General features: G+C 29.2%; 2 protein-coding genes across 2 annotated transcripts; both read left to right on the forward strand.

The window, feature by feature from the left end:
* Nucleotides 1-1,243: 1,243 nt before the first annotated feature.
* On the forward strand, nt 1,244-1,861 carry LOC113519179 (vitelline membrane protein Vm26Ab). The gene is made up of 2 exons (XM_026904233.3): nt 1,244-1,344; nt 1,449-1,861. Exons 1-2 carry the CDS (start codon nt 1,333-1,335, stop codon nt 1,767-1,769), a joined length of 333 nt encoding a protein of 110 aa, XP_026760034.2. The 5' UTR covers nt 1,244-1,332; the 3' UTR covers nt 1,770-1,861.
* Nucleotides 1,862-10,154: 8,293 nt separating this feature from the next.
* On the forward strand, nt 10,155-16,348 carry LOC113519564 (cuticle protein 12.5-like). Its single transcript, XM_052899037.1, has 3 exons — nt 10,155-10,211; nt 14,159-14,299; nt 16,148-16,348. The coding sequence occupies exons 1-3, from the start codon at nt 10,155-10,157 to the stop codon at nt 16,346-16,348; spliced, it is 399 nt and encodes a 132-aa protein (XP_052754997.1).
* Nucleotides 16,349-17,148: the final 800 nt, after the last annotated feature.

The following is a 17,148-nucleotide window of genomic DNA, read 5'->3' on the forward strand; positions in this document are numbered from 1 at the left end:
TATTTAAACGTACAAAAGATTTTAAATGGATATTGAGTAAATCAGAATATCCCTCGATTAGGAAATTCCCATAGTCGCCTTTTACAAACAGGAAAAAGGAAGAGGTAACCCATTCTATACCGGGACCGCACAGCGTGGAATATACATCAACCTATATGTATTAAAAATAATCGTCATTTAAAGTCATCAGTCAACATTAATTCGATATTGCAACATAACTATATTATATGTTACGATGTAGATGTTACTGTTTTCTACTAATTATATGCATAAGTATTAATAAGTATTGCATAGTTTTCCAACAACTCTAATTGTTGTAGACAACTTTTGATTTAATATCGTTCACTTTAAATAGGCGCATTGACCTCCAGGATTGTCGCAACTGGACTTGTAACAGCGAGCACGCACTCACTGACCTCTGACGCAACACGAAAATTGCGCCTACTGAATCCTTTATGTGTTAACTATTTTATACAAAACTGAACCAAATTGGTTTTGGCACAACTTATTTTTAAATAATAATGTAACAAAGTAAAGCAAAGTAAATGGGTACGGAAATAAAACTACAATTTCTCCGGTATGTCATGTGTGACATCTGTGGTGCTGTAAATGTTATATCTCCAAAATGATAAAAATATTAAAAAAAAAAACACTTGTTGAATAAAGCCTATTACACATTAAATGATTACTTAAATGATAAATGTGCATGGTGTTAGTCAATAATGTATGGCCTTTTAACGACCATGTAATTTTAGACATAATACATTTAAATAAATATATACATATATAAATAACAGATTTAAAAGAGTAACTATTTAGTTTCTTGTGGGCTTTTCTCAACAAATAACTACTTTCTGAATCCTGCAGTGGATTTAAAAAAAGACGATTTTAAAGTGCATGTAAACAAGTTTATTTGAATAAAGAAGATTTGAATTTAAATGTCCACAAAACTAATAAAAATCATATTACGGCGGCTTGAGTTGGAATGTTCTTACTCTACAAACTTCACTACAGGCTTATCGTTCATAATTGTCGTTGATTTGTTAAAAAATATTTTGCTAATATAATTACTAATATGATGTATCTACTATTAATAATACAAAAACAAATATCTAAAATGAAAAAAAATATATATATTGGTGTATTACTGCATAATTCTTATCATGATATATATCTCAAATTCGGTGCAACATTGGCACCGGTATGTAAACCAACCCTCGTAATATCTCGAAACTATCACATGTAGTTGGCCGATTAAGTATTTAAACTCACTATTGTAACCTCTTCGATATCAGTCTCTTGTTTACATCACAACAAGCAACTATCAACAAAATGTACAAACTGGTAAATAGAATAATAATATTTAAAAATATACATTTATAGATAGCATCTAAGTACACTTATTTGATTAAAAAATCAAAATTTCTACAATAAATTTATAATTTTAGGTGATCTTCGCTGGTCTGCTCGCGGTAGTGGCCGCTAAGCCAGGCATCCACTCTGTTGCGTACCCTGCGGTCGCAGCTCCCGTGGTCGCCGCCGCGTACACCGCACCGGTTGCTGCTGCGTACGCAGCGCCGATCGCCGCCGCGTACACCGCCCCCGTCGCTGCTGCGTACACCGCCCCCGTCGCCGCCGCGTATGCCGCTCCCGTCGCCGCCGCTTACACTGCTCCTGTCGCTGCTGCGTATGCAGCGCCCGTCGCCGCTCGTTTAGCCGCCGCCCCTGTTGTAGCAGCTGCATACAAAGCTCCTGTTCTTCTTAAGTAAAATTGAAAAGACTGATCCACTATGTTACGAAATTTGATTTTTACAAAGAAATAAAAAATATTGCCATTACAAAAAGTTATTTAATTAATTCACCAATTATTAAAATATGTAATTTATATTATATACATACACACAAAACTAAATTTGTTGTTATAATAATAGGTGATAGGTAAAGCGCTTCACCATCATTTATTACCTAACCCTTGATAAGGAAATTTCAAATATACATATATACTGCTAATAATATGAGAGTTTCTTCACGAATCTATTAGAGGGCGATACATCTCTTTTTTATATCCACATTTCGTCGATCACATTTGAGTCTAAAATAATTCGGAGCAAGTCTACTACCGTACATCGTGCCTTAAATTAATTTATCCTCATTGAATAAAACAGCGAAGACCTTTAAAATAAAAAAGGTCCTTGATATCGGCCACTAGATAATATGTTTTTATTTAAAAGCTGATTTAATTTGGATGTTTCTCCAAGAATTTTTTTAATACAAAATTACCATTATTTGAAAACATGGCATCATCATGACTGTCTTTTAACGTCATATAACCTTAACCTGTATGCATCAATATACCTGTTAAAAACACATTGTTCTAGAATGGCCCAGTAACTCATTATACATTCTTGACCACTGTCTATTGGGTGTGATACATGCGTGCCTTATTTCTACATAGGATATTAGGAGACATTTAGATAAAAAATATGTAATTAGATATAAACATTTAAATTTATTTACAAGATAAACAGCGAAACAATGACAGGTAAATAGTCTCTTCATATGTGGTTTTTATTACCGCCGATTTTGTTTTTTAAAAGCAAAAAAGATTTTTCTTATATAATTAAAATTTCATCAATACCTTAGATAAAGGTAAATCCCTTTAAAGATAATCGAACACACGAAATATTACATTATTTGACACTCATATGCTAAGCTCACACGTTAATTGTTAAGTAATAATATAAAATTAAAAGCAAAATTAAAAGATAGCGTTGCATTGAGTTATCGACATATTAAAATATCAGCTACCTTTTTTTAGTGTGCAATTAATAAAAAAAAAAAATCAAGAAATGAAAAGCAAAAAGGTAGAGATAAAATATATTATTGAGTATGCGTGGTAGAGTCATCACAAAACAATAGAACAATGTAATATGTATAAATAAAATCTGTAGTCGTACATGACTATTCGTTATCTACATGCTTCACAGAATGTTAAAGAATGCCAATGGTGTACGATATTACAAACAATTTGTTTTATTCTGACAAGGGATTTTTTTTATTGTTTCACTTAATAGTTTTTATTTGAAAACGTACATATTGACATTAGCTCATCTTTCAATGGTTGTAGATTCTATTCCCGTACAACACAAACAGTTTTTTATTATTCGTTTTAATGTTTTTTAATACTTTTTTTTTTAACTTTTGCTTTATTGTGCCGTGGAAGTCAGTCAGGGAGATGGTGCGTTAGCACTGATGTAACAGTCAAATTACTTTTTACTGAATCTATCTATTCTAGGAATGAAAAGACTCTATCTAACCAATAAAACCTAATTATACTCTGTTTTATTTTTAATAAATGAAAATGATTAAGAGATAAGAGGTGAAGGCGATTTAGGCTAATCGGAACATCCTGACGAATTAAAAAGGCAGTAATCTCTACAGATCGCATAGGGGACGGTATAAAAATGGACCTGTCAAGATATATTGCAAAGAATGGGATCACCAGAATCCAATAGTGGCCATTTCCTCTTCTTCTTCTATTTATTTGTAAGCAAAATACTTGAAAACGGCAGGATAAAATTTATCTTTATTTTTTAATATTGCGATAGTGTCATTAGGAGGAAAGAATTTGTTAGCAATGTACCAGGACAACCTACACACGGTACTCTTTGAAAACTATCGTAGACAAGCCTTGTTGAACTTGTCAGGATGAATCAGCTCAATATCATCTGTCATCTTTCATTGTTAGCGTACACTGACAGCGTAGATGTAGAGTATCATTCCATTATCACCCATTAAAAAAATTATGCGATATTATTATAGATTATTGGTTATAGAGAAAGTAGGGAAATAAGATTTTTTCAAAATAATGTCATTCAAAATTTATAAATTTTAACAAACAACATCCATTAAAAGTAAAATTACTTTTAAAAATAGTAAGTGGGTATCATAATGAATATTCATCAATCTTGTAAACGCTTCGAAAGAGGATACGAATTCTTTACATTTTCGAGATATATGCAAATTAGTCTTGTCACTTTAAGGATGCAGACCTGCTTTGTAACCGGCTTAATAAATAACTAGATCTTAAATATGGGTATTATCTGTTGATTGAGTCTTCGTTAACGAACTTTGAACACCTGGAGTGTTCGAAGTTCGTTAACGAAAACTAATACAAATTTATAAAAAAAGTATATTTTACTTTGCAAAAAAGAGATTTCAATTATATTTAATCTGAAGTTAGAAACACACCGGTAAAGACAAATTATATTGAAAATATTTCAGTCTAAATTTTGCTTCGCAACAAGCAACCTTTTGTTCTGTAAAGAAAAACGGTAGCTTCAAACGACACCAAATTAATATGGGACTCCCGTGTTGCCTATTCATTACAGAAAGCAATTTGTAAACATCGATTCAAAATTGGCTACGTAATCGCGTAACATAATCGCAAAATAAATTGCGGAAAATTAAAACCCCTTCTTTTTCCAGTCACACTAGTAAAATAGTTTTTGTTTTATTTAGAGTATGCCTACAATCATTTCTACTCTACTCCCTTAGATTAATATATGTGTATATATATGTATATTATGCAAAACTACAGTATTTTCATTTCTAAAAACTCTAAAAAATGTGATTAATTGTTAAATAATAATGATGTATTAAAAACTACATTTATTTATTACTTTAATTACGATTGTTAAATTCTTTTGGTTTATGATTATGCAAACAATCTGCTCCAGTTACAAAAATATCGAGAATTTGGTCAATTTTGCACCTTACGTATATATATATATATATATATATATATATATATATATATATATATATATATATATATATATATATATATATATATATATATATATATATATATATATATATATATATATATATATATATATATATATATATATATATATATATATATATATATATATATAAGATGCTTAACGTTAAATTTGTTTGCAATCAATCTAGAAGGGCTGTTTACTTATGGTATATACATCAGTTAAGTACATTATTATTATTACATCTGTGCTTTTTTAAGGAATAAAATATAAAGATGCGCCCCACAAGTACTAGACTAGACATACGAGTATAACAATGGAGTACCAGTATAAGAAGAACGTGAGGATGAAGTAAACTAAGTTAAGCAATCATAATTAATTCAACGGAAAGGAATTACGATAGTTTTCACAGGTGATAGCGTGGAGGTTGATCTGACCGTATCTATTGTTAGTAATGGAAGATAGTGTCCATATTACTAATAATTTCTTTTTCTACTACATCTATATCATGTCTATCATATATAGACATGATATAGAAACACCAACAAGATCGAGACCATAATATTATTACGGGTGTATTATATAACATCAGGTGATTCGAATAACGATCTTAAATCGTTCGAACTGGTTTCGTGACATCCAACGGTCATGGTCACTTATATTATGCACATGACCGAGGTGATAAATTACTTTGAAAACCGGTAAAAATTAGGAGTATGCCATGCTACGAAAATCGTAATAACATAACCGAATATATAGTAGTACCTATTGATTATATAATACCTACTTATAGGTTAATAATAGATTAATATATTTATGCGCCAATTAGAAAGATTATTGGGAAAAGCCTTGAATAAATATGGAGTATATAATTATAGATAAATATTTGTTAAGAATAACATAACATTGTCTGTGTAAAATTAATGGAGATTTGGGACTACTTTGAGCTAAATATAGGACTTCCTTTTGAATTCCACATAAATATACATTTACTTAGCGGTATAATAAAACGCAGTATCTGACTACCGAAAGCATTAATAGATAGACAGACGAGAAAGGCAGATTTTGTTTTGTGTTTCTATTTTCAATACGTCAGATGTATCTTTGCAGACAATAAGACGCCTATTGTCTGTTTGGTTCTTTTTATATTTGCATAGACTGATACCGCACTTTGATTATCCTTACTAATTTTTTTTTATAATGGGAGATAATGGAATGGTAAATCGCGCTATTGGTATACACCGGCGGGGTACCAGTGAGGATGAAGCAGGTTAGTTAGCCTTTCGTGACGAATTCAACAAGAATTGTTCACGATGGTTTCCATGAGGAACCACGTGGAAGTCGACCTGATAGGGTATATTGCTAGGAATGTCAAACTCCATTGCTAACAATCCTTTTCCCCCTTTACTAATATTATAAACGTGAAAGAGTGTTTGTTTGTTATCTTATGGCCCCTTAATGGCTTAAAGTTAAGTAGCTACGAGTATAAGGTAAAAAATTGGTTTAAAACAATAACTATGAGATTTTGTATAAACGTACTATATGGGATGGAGAAGGATATATATAAGAATACTTTTATTCCGGGCATTAAATATAGCCTGGCCACGCAGATGAAGTCGCGGGTTAAATCTAGCAAAAATATAGAATATTTTCCACTTGTAAGACTGAAATATTGAAGCGTAAACTTGTTTAGAAATGAAAAGGTTTATTAGTTGTTTACACTTGATACACCATTTCTAGCTATTTATTAGTGTATTATATAAATAAGTATAGTTTATTCCGGGGAAAAAAAAACTTCCAATGTTGGCAAAATTAATGTTGAATTTACTAGAATTTTGACTATTTTTATTTTTAATCAACTTCAAAAAATGAGGAGGTCGTATGTTTGATTGCATATTTTTTATTCAAAAGAATATACTCCTGAGGCGGTCCAAGTTAGGATTTGATGACAAGAGCCCAAGGAAATCGAGGCTATCCTCAAATTTTATGTACATGGTGTTTCATATATTTAAAGGAATAAAGTATGTTGACAGATGACGATATGTTATATATGGTAAATACATTATTATTATTATTATTTTATTTATTTATCAGCTATTAACTGACCACTGCGGAACATAGGCCTCCCCCTTGCAGGGTTTTGCCAGTAGTTGCCAAGCTTAGCAGACGGTTTGGTAACCGCAGTTAGGCTTTGATGATGTTTTAAGAGGGACACTGTTATCCATCCTTCGACCATTAAATTCCCTTAGTTGCCTCTTACGACATCTACGAGAAAGGAAGGGTCCATTCTATGTTGGAATCACATGGCTACTAATATAATAAATACATTGGATTTGTAATAATTTAAATACAAAGTAAATTAATAAAAGACTTTTTTATGCAACTTAGAATTTTAAACAAGCTGACCGTCCACTTGATGAAAAGTGGTAACCGTCGCCTACAGGCATGAGCAGTAGGTACATAATATATGTTATATGGACATAACAGAGTATCGGCTTCATGAAAATTTGTAACATTAAAAAATTTAAACGAATTGATTCTCTTTTTCAGGAAATCGCAATAAAATAGTAAAAATAGTTTATACTTTGCGTGTAACAGATCTTACTACAGTACCTAATTATCTACGTATGAAAATAACGTTATTAGTTTAGACGGATCTAATCTATAAAGGAATATACTCGTATATAGAAAGTAGAAAAGGATGTAACGTATTTTTTTACTAGAGCATATTTATTCCGTGATAATGTAACGTATCACGAATATTTAAATGCCAATAATTTAAATTCATATGAAATTATAGAATATATAATGGTGCCTACTTATAAATGAAATGTCAAGTTAAATTTAAAATCTCATTAACACCTAATTCACATTTAATCTCAGAAAAAAAATCAGAACAGAAGATGTGTGATAGATACGTGTTCATAATTGTGTTATACTTCTTAGTCATTTATTATAATAGCTATATTAACTATGCCCACGATTTCGTCTGTGTGGAATTTATTTTCCTGTAATTTGTGTAAACACGTAAACCTTTCTTTTTAGAATTTATAGTATACATACAAACAAAATAAAATTAATGATTTTTAAGTATTTTTCATGTTATATATCTCAATAGATACGAGTATATAACACAAACCCACTTTATTTGTATCTATAAATCGATATTTATAGATGCAAATGAAGTGGATTTTTTAACACAATTTTTATTCACATATAAAAATTTATTATTTTACTGGGCATAATAAAAATAATTTTCCATAATTAAATGTAACAATAAAATAATCAATCTAAGTATATAAATATATGGTTATTTTTTTAGAACACCGACGGCAAACGAGCATACGGCGAGTGACTACCGCCGGCCAAGAGCACCCGCCACACCAGAAGCAACACTACACTGCCGGCCTTTTAAAAAGAAATATGCTCTTTTCTTGAAGGTTATGATGTCGGTTATACGGTTAAGTCTAACACATTCTCACTTCATCATTTTTATGATAATTTTAAATTTTGCGACGTTTTGTTAAGAAAATTCAGGTTCAGGTTTCATTTTATTATAACCTTGAATGTCTGATTGATCAAGGTTGTCAGAATTAAATGTCGCAATGTGAACATATAGAACATTCCACATATAGGTATATGATTAGTAGATCCTTACCGCCTTCTACATCAATTGTATTCAACAACACCATACAGGGTGTTTTATTATTTCATTATTCAAATAAACATGTAAAAATAATAAAAAGGCACCTATTTAGGTAAAAATAATAGTTGTTTAGTAGCCGAAGCACAAGCACTATTAAATTTGGAAATAGATGGCGCCATTTATGTATAACATGTCCAACGGTATATTATTATTTAAGATTAATTAATTTTTATATTGCTTCACATAATACAAATATTTTTATTAATCTGTGTGTTTTATGTTTAATATGTACGCGTATGTTTATGAATTATTATGAACTCTGCTCGGTTTGGAACTACATAACGCTGTTTAATATATTACACATTTAACAGTTTTTACTATCAGACATTACGGAATAATTATTTTTTTTTTCCATTACCAGTTTCCCTTCAGTTTTATTGGTCTACTAAGTTATTATTAACAATCGGTATAACTATATATAAAAAAACAAAATACGGGAGAATTATTTGATAGTGTCATTCACCAAAGACTATGTATTAAATTGATTTTTATATGATATTTTATTTGATATTTACTAGAATTTAACAGATCATTGACTCTGGTAATCAAATCTTGTACCTGCTCTTATTGGGAAAAATTTTATACCTTGCAGGAATGTTGATACTACGCGAATAACCTGTTAGTTTTTTGTAGAAGCCGGATTTCTATTCGCATTAATTTTATATTGCATAATTTTACAAATTATGTAACGTCATGATTTTTGGAACAAGATATTTATTTTTAGTTATAATTCATCACTGTCTAATCTAGTTATACATGGATAACAATTTATCTTTGATTGCTTTATGAGATGTGTTCTTGTAATTTATTAAAATAAAATTATTATTACATTAAACTATAAACAAAATTACGAATCATCATGATTGAAAAACAAAAACAAAGAAAAATATTTATTCAGCGCCTAGCAACAGCAATTATAAAAAATATTTTTTTGACTTTTGACTTGACTTTTTGAATTGAATTTGAAATTGACTTTTTATTTATAAATCTTATGATTTATAAATAAAAAGTCAATATTATCAAATTAATAAAATTGTTTAAATGTAACCAAAATGGAACCAGAGCTAAAAAATAGTTAACACGCAGTATATAGTACGTCCATCTTGGTATACATAATGCTTAAACGTTGATTATTTGAAGTTTTTAAACAAAATTTGAAGATATATGAAATTTTATTACTATAATTATCTATTTTTACGTTAGGTTATGATAGAACAGACTGAGAGAACCAAGTGCCAAAGGCCTCTATTCTTACATAACAGTAAGAAGGGTCTTTATGCGTCGTAAATTAACAAGGAAATCGTTTATAGGCAACAATTGGTTGCTATGCTCATTTTCTTATTGGAATTTAATTTCGTTTTATATTAGTTCTTAAATTTGTTTTAAGTACTTACTCAACTGCCATTCGCATTTATTCGCATAATAAAATTCCGAACATTATAAAATAACAAAATAAATTTAAAAGGAAAAAGGAGAAGACTAATAATAATGATCGATAAAAATAATAATTAATAATGAATAATTTATATTTAAAGATGAATTAAAAATATTTTACGTACAAACCTTGGATATTTTTAATATACAATAACGCATTAATAATACGTTTTATGTTAAAAAAAGGTTCTTGAGTGGCGACCCTGTATGGGCAAACGCAGTGTGTAATGACCCTCCCAATAGATGGAGTGACAACGTCAATTGCAGAGAGTCAGTGTATGCAGGTATCTCAGGACCGTTTCACTTTACGTTACAATCTATGGGGGAAGCCTATGTTCAGCAGTGGACAGATAATGGCTGATATATAATCCGTTTTACATTATAATATATAAATAAAATTAAAAGGAGTTGAAAAAATCTCCGTCTGATTGTACAAAATTATTTTTTCCTTGGTGTAATTAGAAACATCCGCTACGGATAGCTGACAGTTGCTGGTAGCAATCATGTCGAATCGATCTGTCAAGATTTCAGGAGGTAAAATATTTTAACCTAGTATGTCCTAAGATAAGCGGTATTTCTGTTGTGTCTATATATCATAATTCATTAAATCATAGACAGATACATTAATATGGAGTATTTGTTATTAAAATTGTTAATTTTCAAAATAAATAAAATAAAACATCAACCTGTTCATAGCGTCGTTCAAATAAAATAATTCATGTCGCGTACTAGTCCTGTACACGCACGTCTTACCAAGGTGCGCAAGCGCCGAACCGATGCCAAACCAATGGGGTCATCATTGAATCCTTATATATTCAGCCAGGACTAGGCTTCATCAGTTAGTGTTTAACAGACATACACAAACAAACAACCAAAATGTTCAAGCTTGTGAGTACATTATATTATTTAATTAATAATTATACATATTTAATTATAATATCAATAAATACTTTCAGTTATAAAGTAGTTATTGTATACAAAACAATTATTAACATTGTTAATTTTTAAAATAATCCATAAGAATTGAGATTGTTTTTCTTTATTCATTTTGTGATGAATAAAGAAAAACGTAACTCAATTCTTATATATTCTTTATTAAATATAATTATTGTTTTTTATGACTTCAGTATCAGTAACATATGTTTTATTAAGTTTAATAAAATTATAATAAGAGCCAATCAATCTCACTAGTAGCCTCAGACTAGAAAAAAAATAAAGAATAATGAAAATATACAAAGAACGTATGAAGACATAAAGTAGAAAATCTAAGCCTTCATATACTTATAATATTTTTTTTTTATAAATAGTAGAGAATAAAATCAATATCTATTTTAAAACAATATAATTAACAATATTTATTTTATAATTCACTTCATAAAATATCGTGTCTATCAACAAGTCTTTTACATCGTTACTAGACTTTGATATCTAATATCATTCACTAAAATAATTTATTGCAGTCATAGATATATCTACCTAATAAGAAATATCTCTTCTGTTATATTACGATTTAATAATATTATATTTAATTTACAGGTGTAAATGCAAGGTTACATATTTAGTGTATTTGTTATAAATTTAGTAGAAGTGCCAACTCTCATATTATTCATTAAACATAAAATTTTTAATTTTAATAACAGTAAAATTATTTAATGCATGACTAACTGCTACTTGCGACTTTGGCCAAATGAATCAGTATATAAATAATCCTATGTGCTAAGTTAGGATATGTGTACCAAATTTTATACACACTTATAAACTTTTTCTTTTATAAAATTATAATATAACTAATGAATTTTTTGCATTACAACTAATAGATATATCTGTTATTCGATATTTTATTATGCAAAACTGTTTAATATGCATTCTACACAGGTGGTGTGATCGACTGTTGTAAACTTACACATAGTTTTAAATAATGTCTAGGACAAGTCTATTAGGTACGCCAAACATTAAGTAATCTTGAAAATGTGTCACTTTGTATTGCAGTAAACGTAACTTGTCACGCAATTAAAGTCTTAAATAGGAACTTTACTATAAACATCACAAGAATGTTGTTTAAAGAAACACCGACGATCCAGTTTAGCCTGGTAGCAATTTATTTTGTTTCCTTAATAAATTAATGGTTTTATTTTTTCAATAGACGTATTTTTAACAAATTCATTGAATTATGCTTATTATTAGCTGATGACACATAATCGAACTATATTCAAGTGAACTTATCAAAGAGTATAAAATTCAGTAAAGTAATGCTCAAAATTAGCTAATTACAGTTGAATATATGCGCGTTATCTAACAATATAACAAAAAAATATATTAGACATAAAATAAGCTATTGTTTATATCATTCCCATTATGTGACTTCATGCAGTTAAAACAAACGTGATAATACTGTCATTTATACAGAATCATCAATCAGAGTCTAAGATTCAAACTTACATTTAATTTAATTTGAACAGACATCTTATTTATTATTATTATATTAGCCGTTAACTATTCCCTCGTAAACATAGGCCTTTCCCATAAAAGGAGTTTTGCCAGTAGTTGCCATGCCTGACAGGCGAGTTGGCAACCGCAGTTAAGCTTTAGTAATATTTTAAGAAGAACGCTGTTACCCATTCCTTGACCATTAAGTTCGCTGAGTCGCCTTGGTTTATTCTACGCCGGGACCACACGGCAATAAAACTTATACTCCCGAAAATCATTAGGTACTGACAATAAATAAAACAAATTTACACATGAACAATTGATAATTTAATAAAATTCTATTCTCTATAACTCTAAAATTAATTGATGATTATTCTTATTGAAATTATGTCACTTAAAATTTAGTTATAAATGTAAGTTAGTTACCTACTAACTAAGTAAATTAAACAGTATTCTTTGCCATTCATTAATAATAAAAAACAAATATAACTTAATCAGTTTCCGCTACTATTCGTGTTGTTTATTTGATAACGAACAATTTGTTGATTTATTATATAAATGTCAAAGAGGAGCTCATATAAGTACCTATTTGTAATACAGTTTAATTTTGTACGCATAAATTCTTATTAGGTTGTGTAATACACTCAACCTAATATTGTTATTTTAAATAGAGAAATTATAAAATATAACTTATAATTATTTACGTCAGCTTTAGTCATGTTTTAATACAGTATGACTCACGATGGTTACTATTCCACGAAATTTATGTTAAGTATTTTATGTATTAATATAAACTAATGAACTTAAATAAAAATCTACTTGGTAACAGCATTGGTATAATAAGCGGTCAGAAAAGTTTTGTTCGAAAGCTTTCTATCTTAGAAATCTTTTAAAGAGTATAAAAATCTGGTTTATTACTATTAAAGTAATAGAAATTTTGTATCCCGTAATTTTGTTCCAGCAAAATATTGTTTATACTATGATTGTCACAGATTTTTCAATTAGCATTTTGTAGAACTTGACACTGTATGGTACTGCACTGAGTAGATATATTTAGCCTTGATAAATATTTAAATTTTCTCGATAATAAACACCAATTATATGACTCACTCAATAAAATTAGCCTATTCACAGTTCCTGAATAAAATTCTGATTAAGTACATAAATATTTTGATTATTTACAGTAATATATAATTTATAAATATAAATAAGAAAAAAAATACTAGGTGTTTTTAAATAAGTCAGAGAATACTAAGTAGCTTTTTAACCGCTACTTCGTACGCGAGAATTTCAGAAGTAAGAAATCCAATTAAATAGACCACTTTTTTATGGCATAAAACGAATTAAGTTAGACCTTTAGGAACGCAACTGCATTTAATTTGGTACAGTAAGTTTTGTAAGATGCTGGAGCAAGCATACAATACAGACAGACAAAATTAAACAAAATATATTATTTTAGCTTTTATCGATCTTAATAAGACTCCCTCATATCAATTCTCTCCATAGTTCAATTGTAATTTTATTATATTAGTATCAGTAAGATTATTTTCTCATTACATGCATCAAACATGTTTGATAAGATTTTTGAGTGTTATATTAATAATTCCTTATTCTTTTAAATAATTATGACTTAATGTTAATATTATTACTGTTAATAATTAATATTAACTCATAATTATTTAAAAGAATAAGGAAATAATAAATTAATATAAATGTTATATTTAAAAAATGAATCATAAATAATTTTATATACTGTAACAAAAATAGACGGTATATAAATAAATAGTTTATTTCTATTTTTCAGCTGATTTTCGCCGCCATCTTGGCATTTGCCTCCGCCAAACCTTTGGTATATACCGCGCCCATCGCAGCAGCGTACACCGCGCCGGTTGCCGCTGCGTACACCGCGCCGGTGGCTTACTCTGCGTACAGCGCGTACTCCCCGGTCGCTTACTCCGCTTACACTTATGCTTCTCCCTACTCTTACTATATCTGAACAGAATCCAGCGACAAATCTAAAGAGATCGATTAAGCCGTAATTATATTATTTATTAAACCAACGAGCCTAAGAAAAATGTAAGTGATATATTTATTGAATTAAATATTATCTGTACAAAATATAATGTTTCATTTCTAATTATATTTATATAAAATTAAATACCATTTAAAATATATCAACGATAGTTCATACTTGGGCTGTTAAAGTTATAAAATAATGACAAACAAACTCAATTTGTAATTTATAATATTAATAAGGATATAGTCGTCGTATATACTAGATGTGTGTCAAATTTATTAATTTATATTTATTTTAAGACAATGATTGAATAAACGATTGAGATGTTATAGAGCACGAATGAGAATAAATATAAAAATAACATTCGATAAAAAGTGCTTTCTATTTTATAACTCTCTAAAGAATCTAATCAATATTTCGAGGAATTACACGACATGATACCTTCATCACTATTTAATCAACATTTTTAAGAGGGTGCCAAACTATCACTATGCATATATCCAAATTGTTTCTCATTCATATATTAGGGTTATGTAATTAGCTTTCCCTCTGCAGTATTCCATTCCTATTACGATATAGAGGTTTTAAAAAAAAAATCTTTTTCCATTCCTACAAACATAAAAATGATATATGTTGTACGTATATAAAGTAGGGCAAAAATAATAAAACGTCAAATGTTTCGATCTAAAGCAAATCAGTGTAACATCCCTTCTTGTGTTACCTCAATTTTACAAATATTTATCTAGCAGAAGAAAAGTTCTAAGATCTTTAATTTCATAACATACCGCACTTTTATTTACTTTATTGTATTTTTGTCGATTCTACTAAAATATAAACAAAAATCACGTAAAACGTACTATATGTCAACTTCAAAACTAACTTTAAGACTTAGATAATTACTAATAAATACTTGAATTAGACTCGTTTTAGCAGACTAGCCTTGAATTGAACATTATGTAAGTTTGGTTGTTTCGTTTTTTTTCAATCAGTAGCTAGCCAAAAAATGAAATCTTGAATCAATAAATTAAAGGTTATTTTGTTTTCAAATAATCCATATTTTTAATAAGTCCGGTTTTTGAATGCCCCTATAAAATAGCTGAATCAGAGCAACCCAACATCATTTAGCTTCGATAGCCTGAAAATAAACCTTCACAATGTTTAAAGTGGTAAGTCGGTATATACATCTCTATTGTACCCATTCAGATGTTTATACTAGCTAATCATTTTCAGTATTTAACATATAACTATGGGTTTGGAATTTCGCTATGTGATAAAATTCAAAATAAAAATATCTGAAAAAGGACTAAAATGGCCGATATAACTCTAACAATAAATAAGCTGATGTGACAATAAGCCGATTATAGAGCTTAAAGAATAGACAACCAATGGAGAAGAAATGCTGTCAAATAGCCATGTAGGCAAACGCACTGTAGGCTTATCTGTAGTATCTAGTGATAGGTTCCTGCAACATATTTGAAGTCCTTTCAAATAAAGTAAGTGAATGCAGCTAACTCTAGAGGAGAGGCCTGCGTTTAGCAGTACAAAACTCACACACAACTAAAACAGCGGCTGAAATTATGATAATGATGATATTTCTCCACATATACTTATGTAATGGAATACATAATATTCTATACAATACATACATACACTAATACATATACTAGTATTATCAAAATGCAATTATTACAAAATTACAATACAATATTAGAAAAATAGAAGTAGTCTATTTTTTTATTAAATTATTATTTTTTATTTGGTATTTAAAATTTTCAGCTTATTATCGCCCTCGTGGCAGTTTTGGGCTTTGCCGTAGCTCAGCCAATAGCATTAGCTTACTCTGCACCGTTGACTTACTCCGCACCGATCGCCTATTCCGGATTAAGTGCTCCCATCGCTTACCCCGCTCCCTTGGCGTACTCTGGAATCGCACTCGGAGCATACGGAGATTATCCATTTTTATTCAAGAAACGCTAAACAATATAACGACCTTATTTACGATTACGGACAATGATTTGATTATGAACTGTTGATTAATAAATGTTTTCTTGCTGGTAATGTTTTATTTTATTTGATTTAACATAAACACTTTAAACACAAATTAAAATTCGTATGTACTAGATGCATATCAAATTTATTCATTTATAAATATTTTTTGACAATAATTAATTGAATGATTGAGATCATACATAGCGCCTGAATAAGAATAAATATAAAAATAACTTTTAATTGAAAGCTTTCTATCTTATAAGTCACTCGAAGTATCTAACCTAATGTTCCGAAGAATTACATGATATGGTAACTTCCTTGCTCAATAACCACATTACTTCTCGCCAGAGAAGTAAAATCCATCTACATTTTTCCACCGTGCATAAACTCAAATGCTTTTCTTTTTTTCACTCATACCTTATATAGTTAGAATAGTATTCTTTTTGTGTATATATTTTATTTCTAGATGATACAAGAATAGTAGAAAATATATGGTATATTTCTTATAAATCATATATTTCCTAACATTCATGTTATTGTTTTTTGCTTTAAAAAAATAGGATACAAATTAACATTTCACAAATTTTTTGCACAAGTCTGGTACAGATGTAAATTGCAACTTGTTACTATGCCGGTTTTAAATGCCACCATTGATTTGAAAATTATCTTAATTTAAACATAAATATAATAGCAACTAGGTAAAATTCCTGAATTTAGAGGACATAATGATTTTAGAATGTGATCTGCTAAATCGAACTTCAGATACGCAGGCAAAGACGGTTAACTAA

This window comes from Galleria mellonella, unplaced genomic scaffold, assembly GCF_026898425.1.
Source record: "Galleria mellonella isolate WM207_F2 unplaced genomic scaffold, CSIRO_AGI_GalMel_v1 utg55, whole genome shotgun sequence".
Classification (NCBI taxonomy): Eukaryota; Metazoa; Arthropoda; class Insecta; order Lepidoptera; family Pyralidae; genus Galleria; species Galleria mellonella.

Coding starts and splice junctions, on each gene's coding strand:
- LOC113519564 (XM_052899037.1), top strand. CDS start 10,155: ATGACCCTCCCAATAGATGGAGTGACAACGTCAATTGCAGAGAGTCAG. Junction 10,212..14,158: donor CAGAGAGTCAGTGTATGCAG/GTATCTCAGGAC, acceptor TCTATTTTTCAG/CTGATTTTCGCCGCCATCTT. Junction 14,300..16,147: donor CGTACAGCGCGTACTCCCCG/GTCGCTTACTCC, acceptor TAAAATTTTCAG/CTTATTATCGCCCTCGTGGC.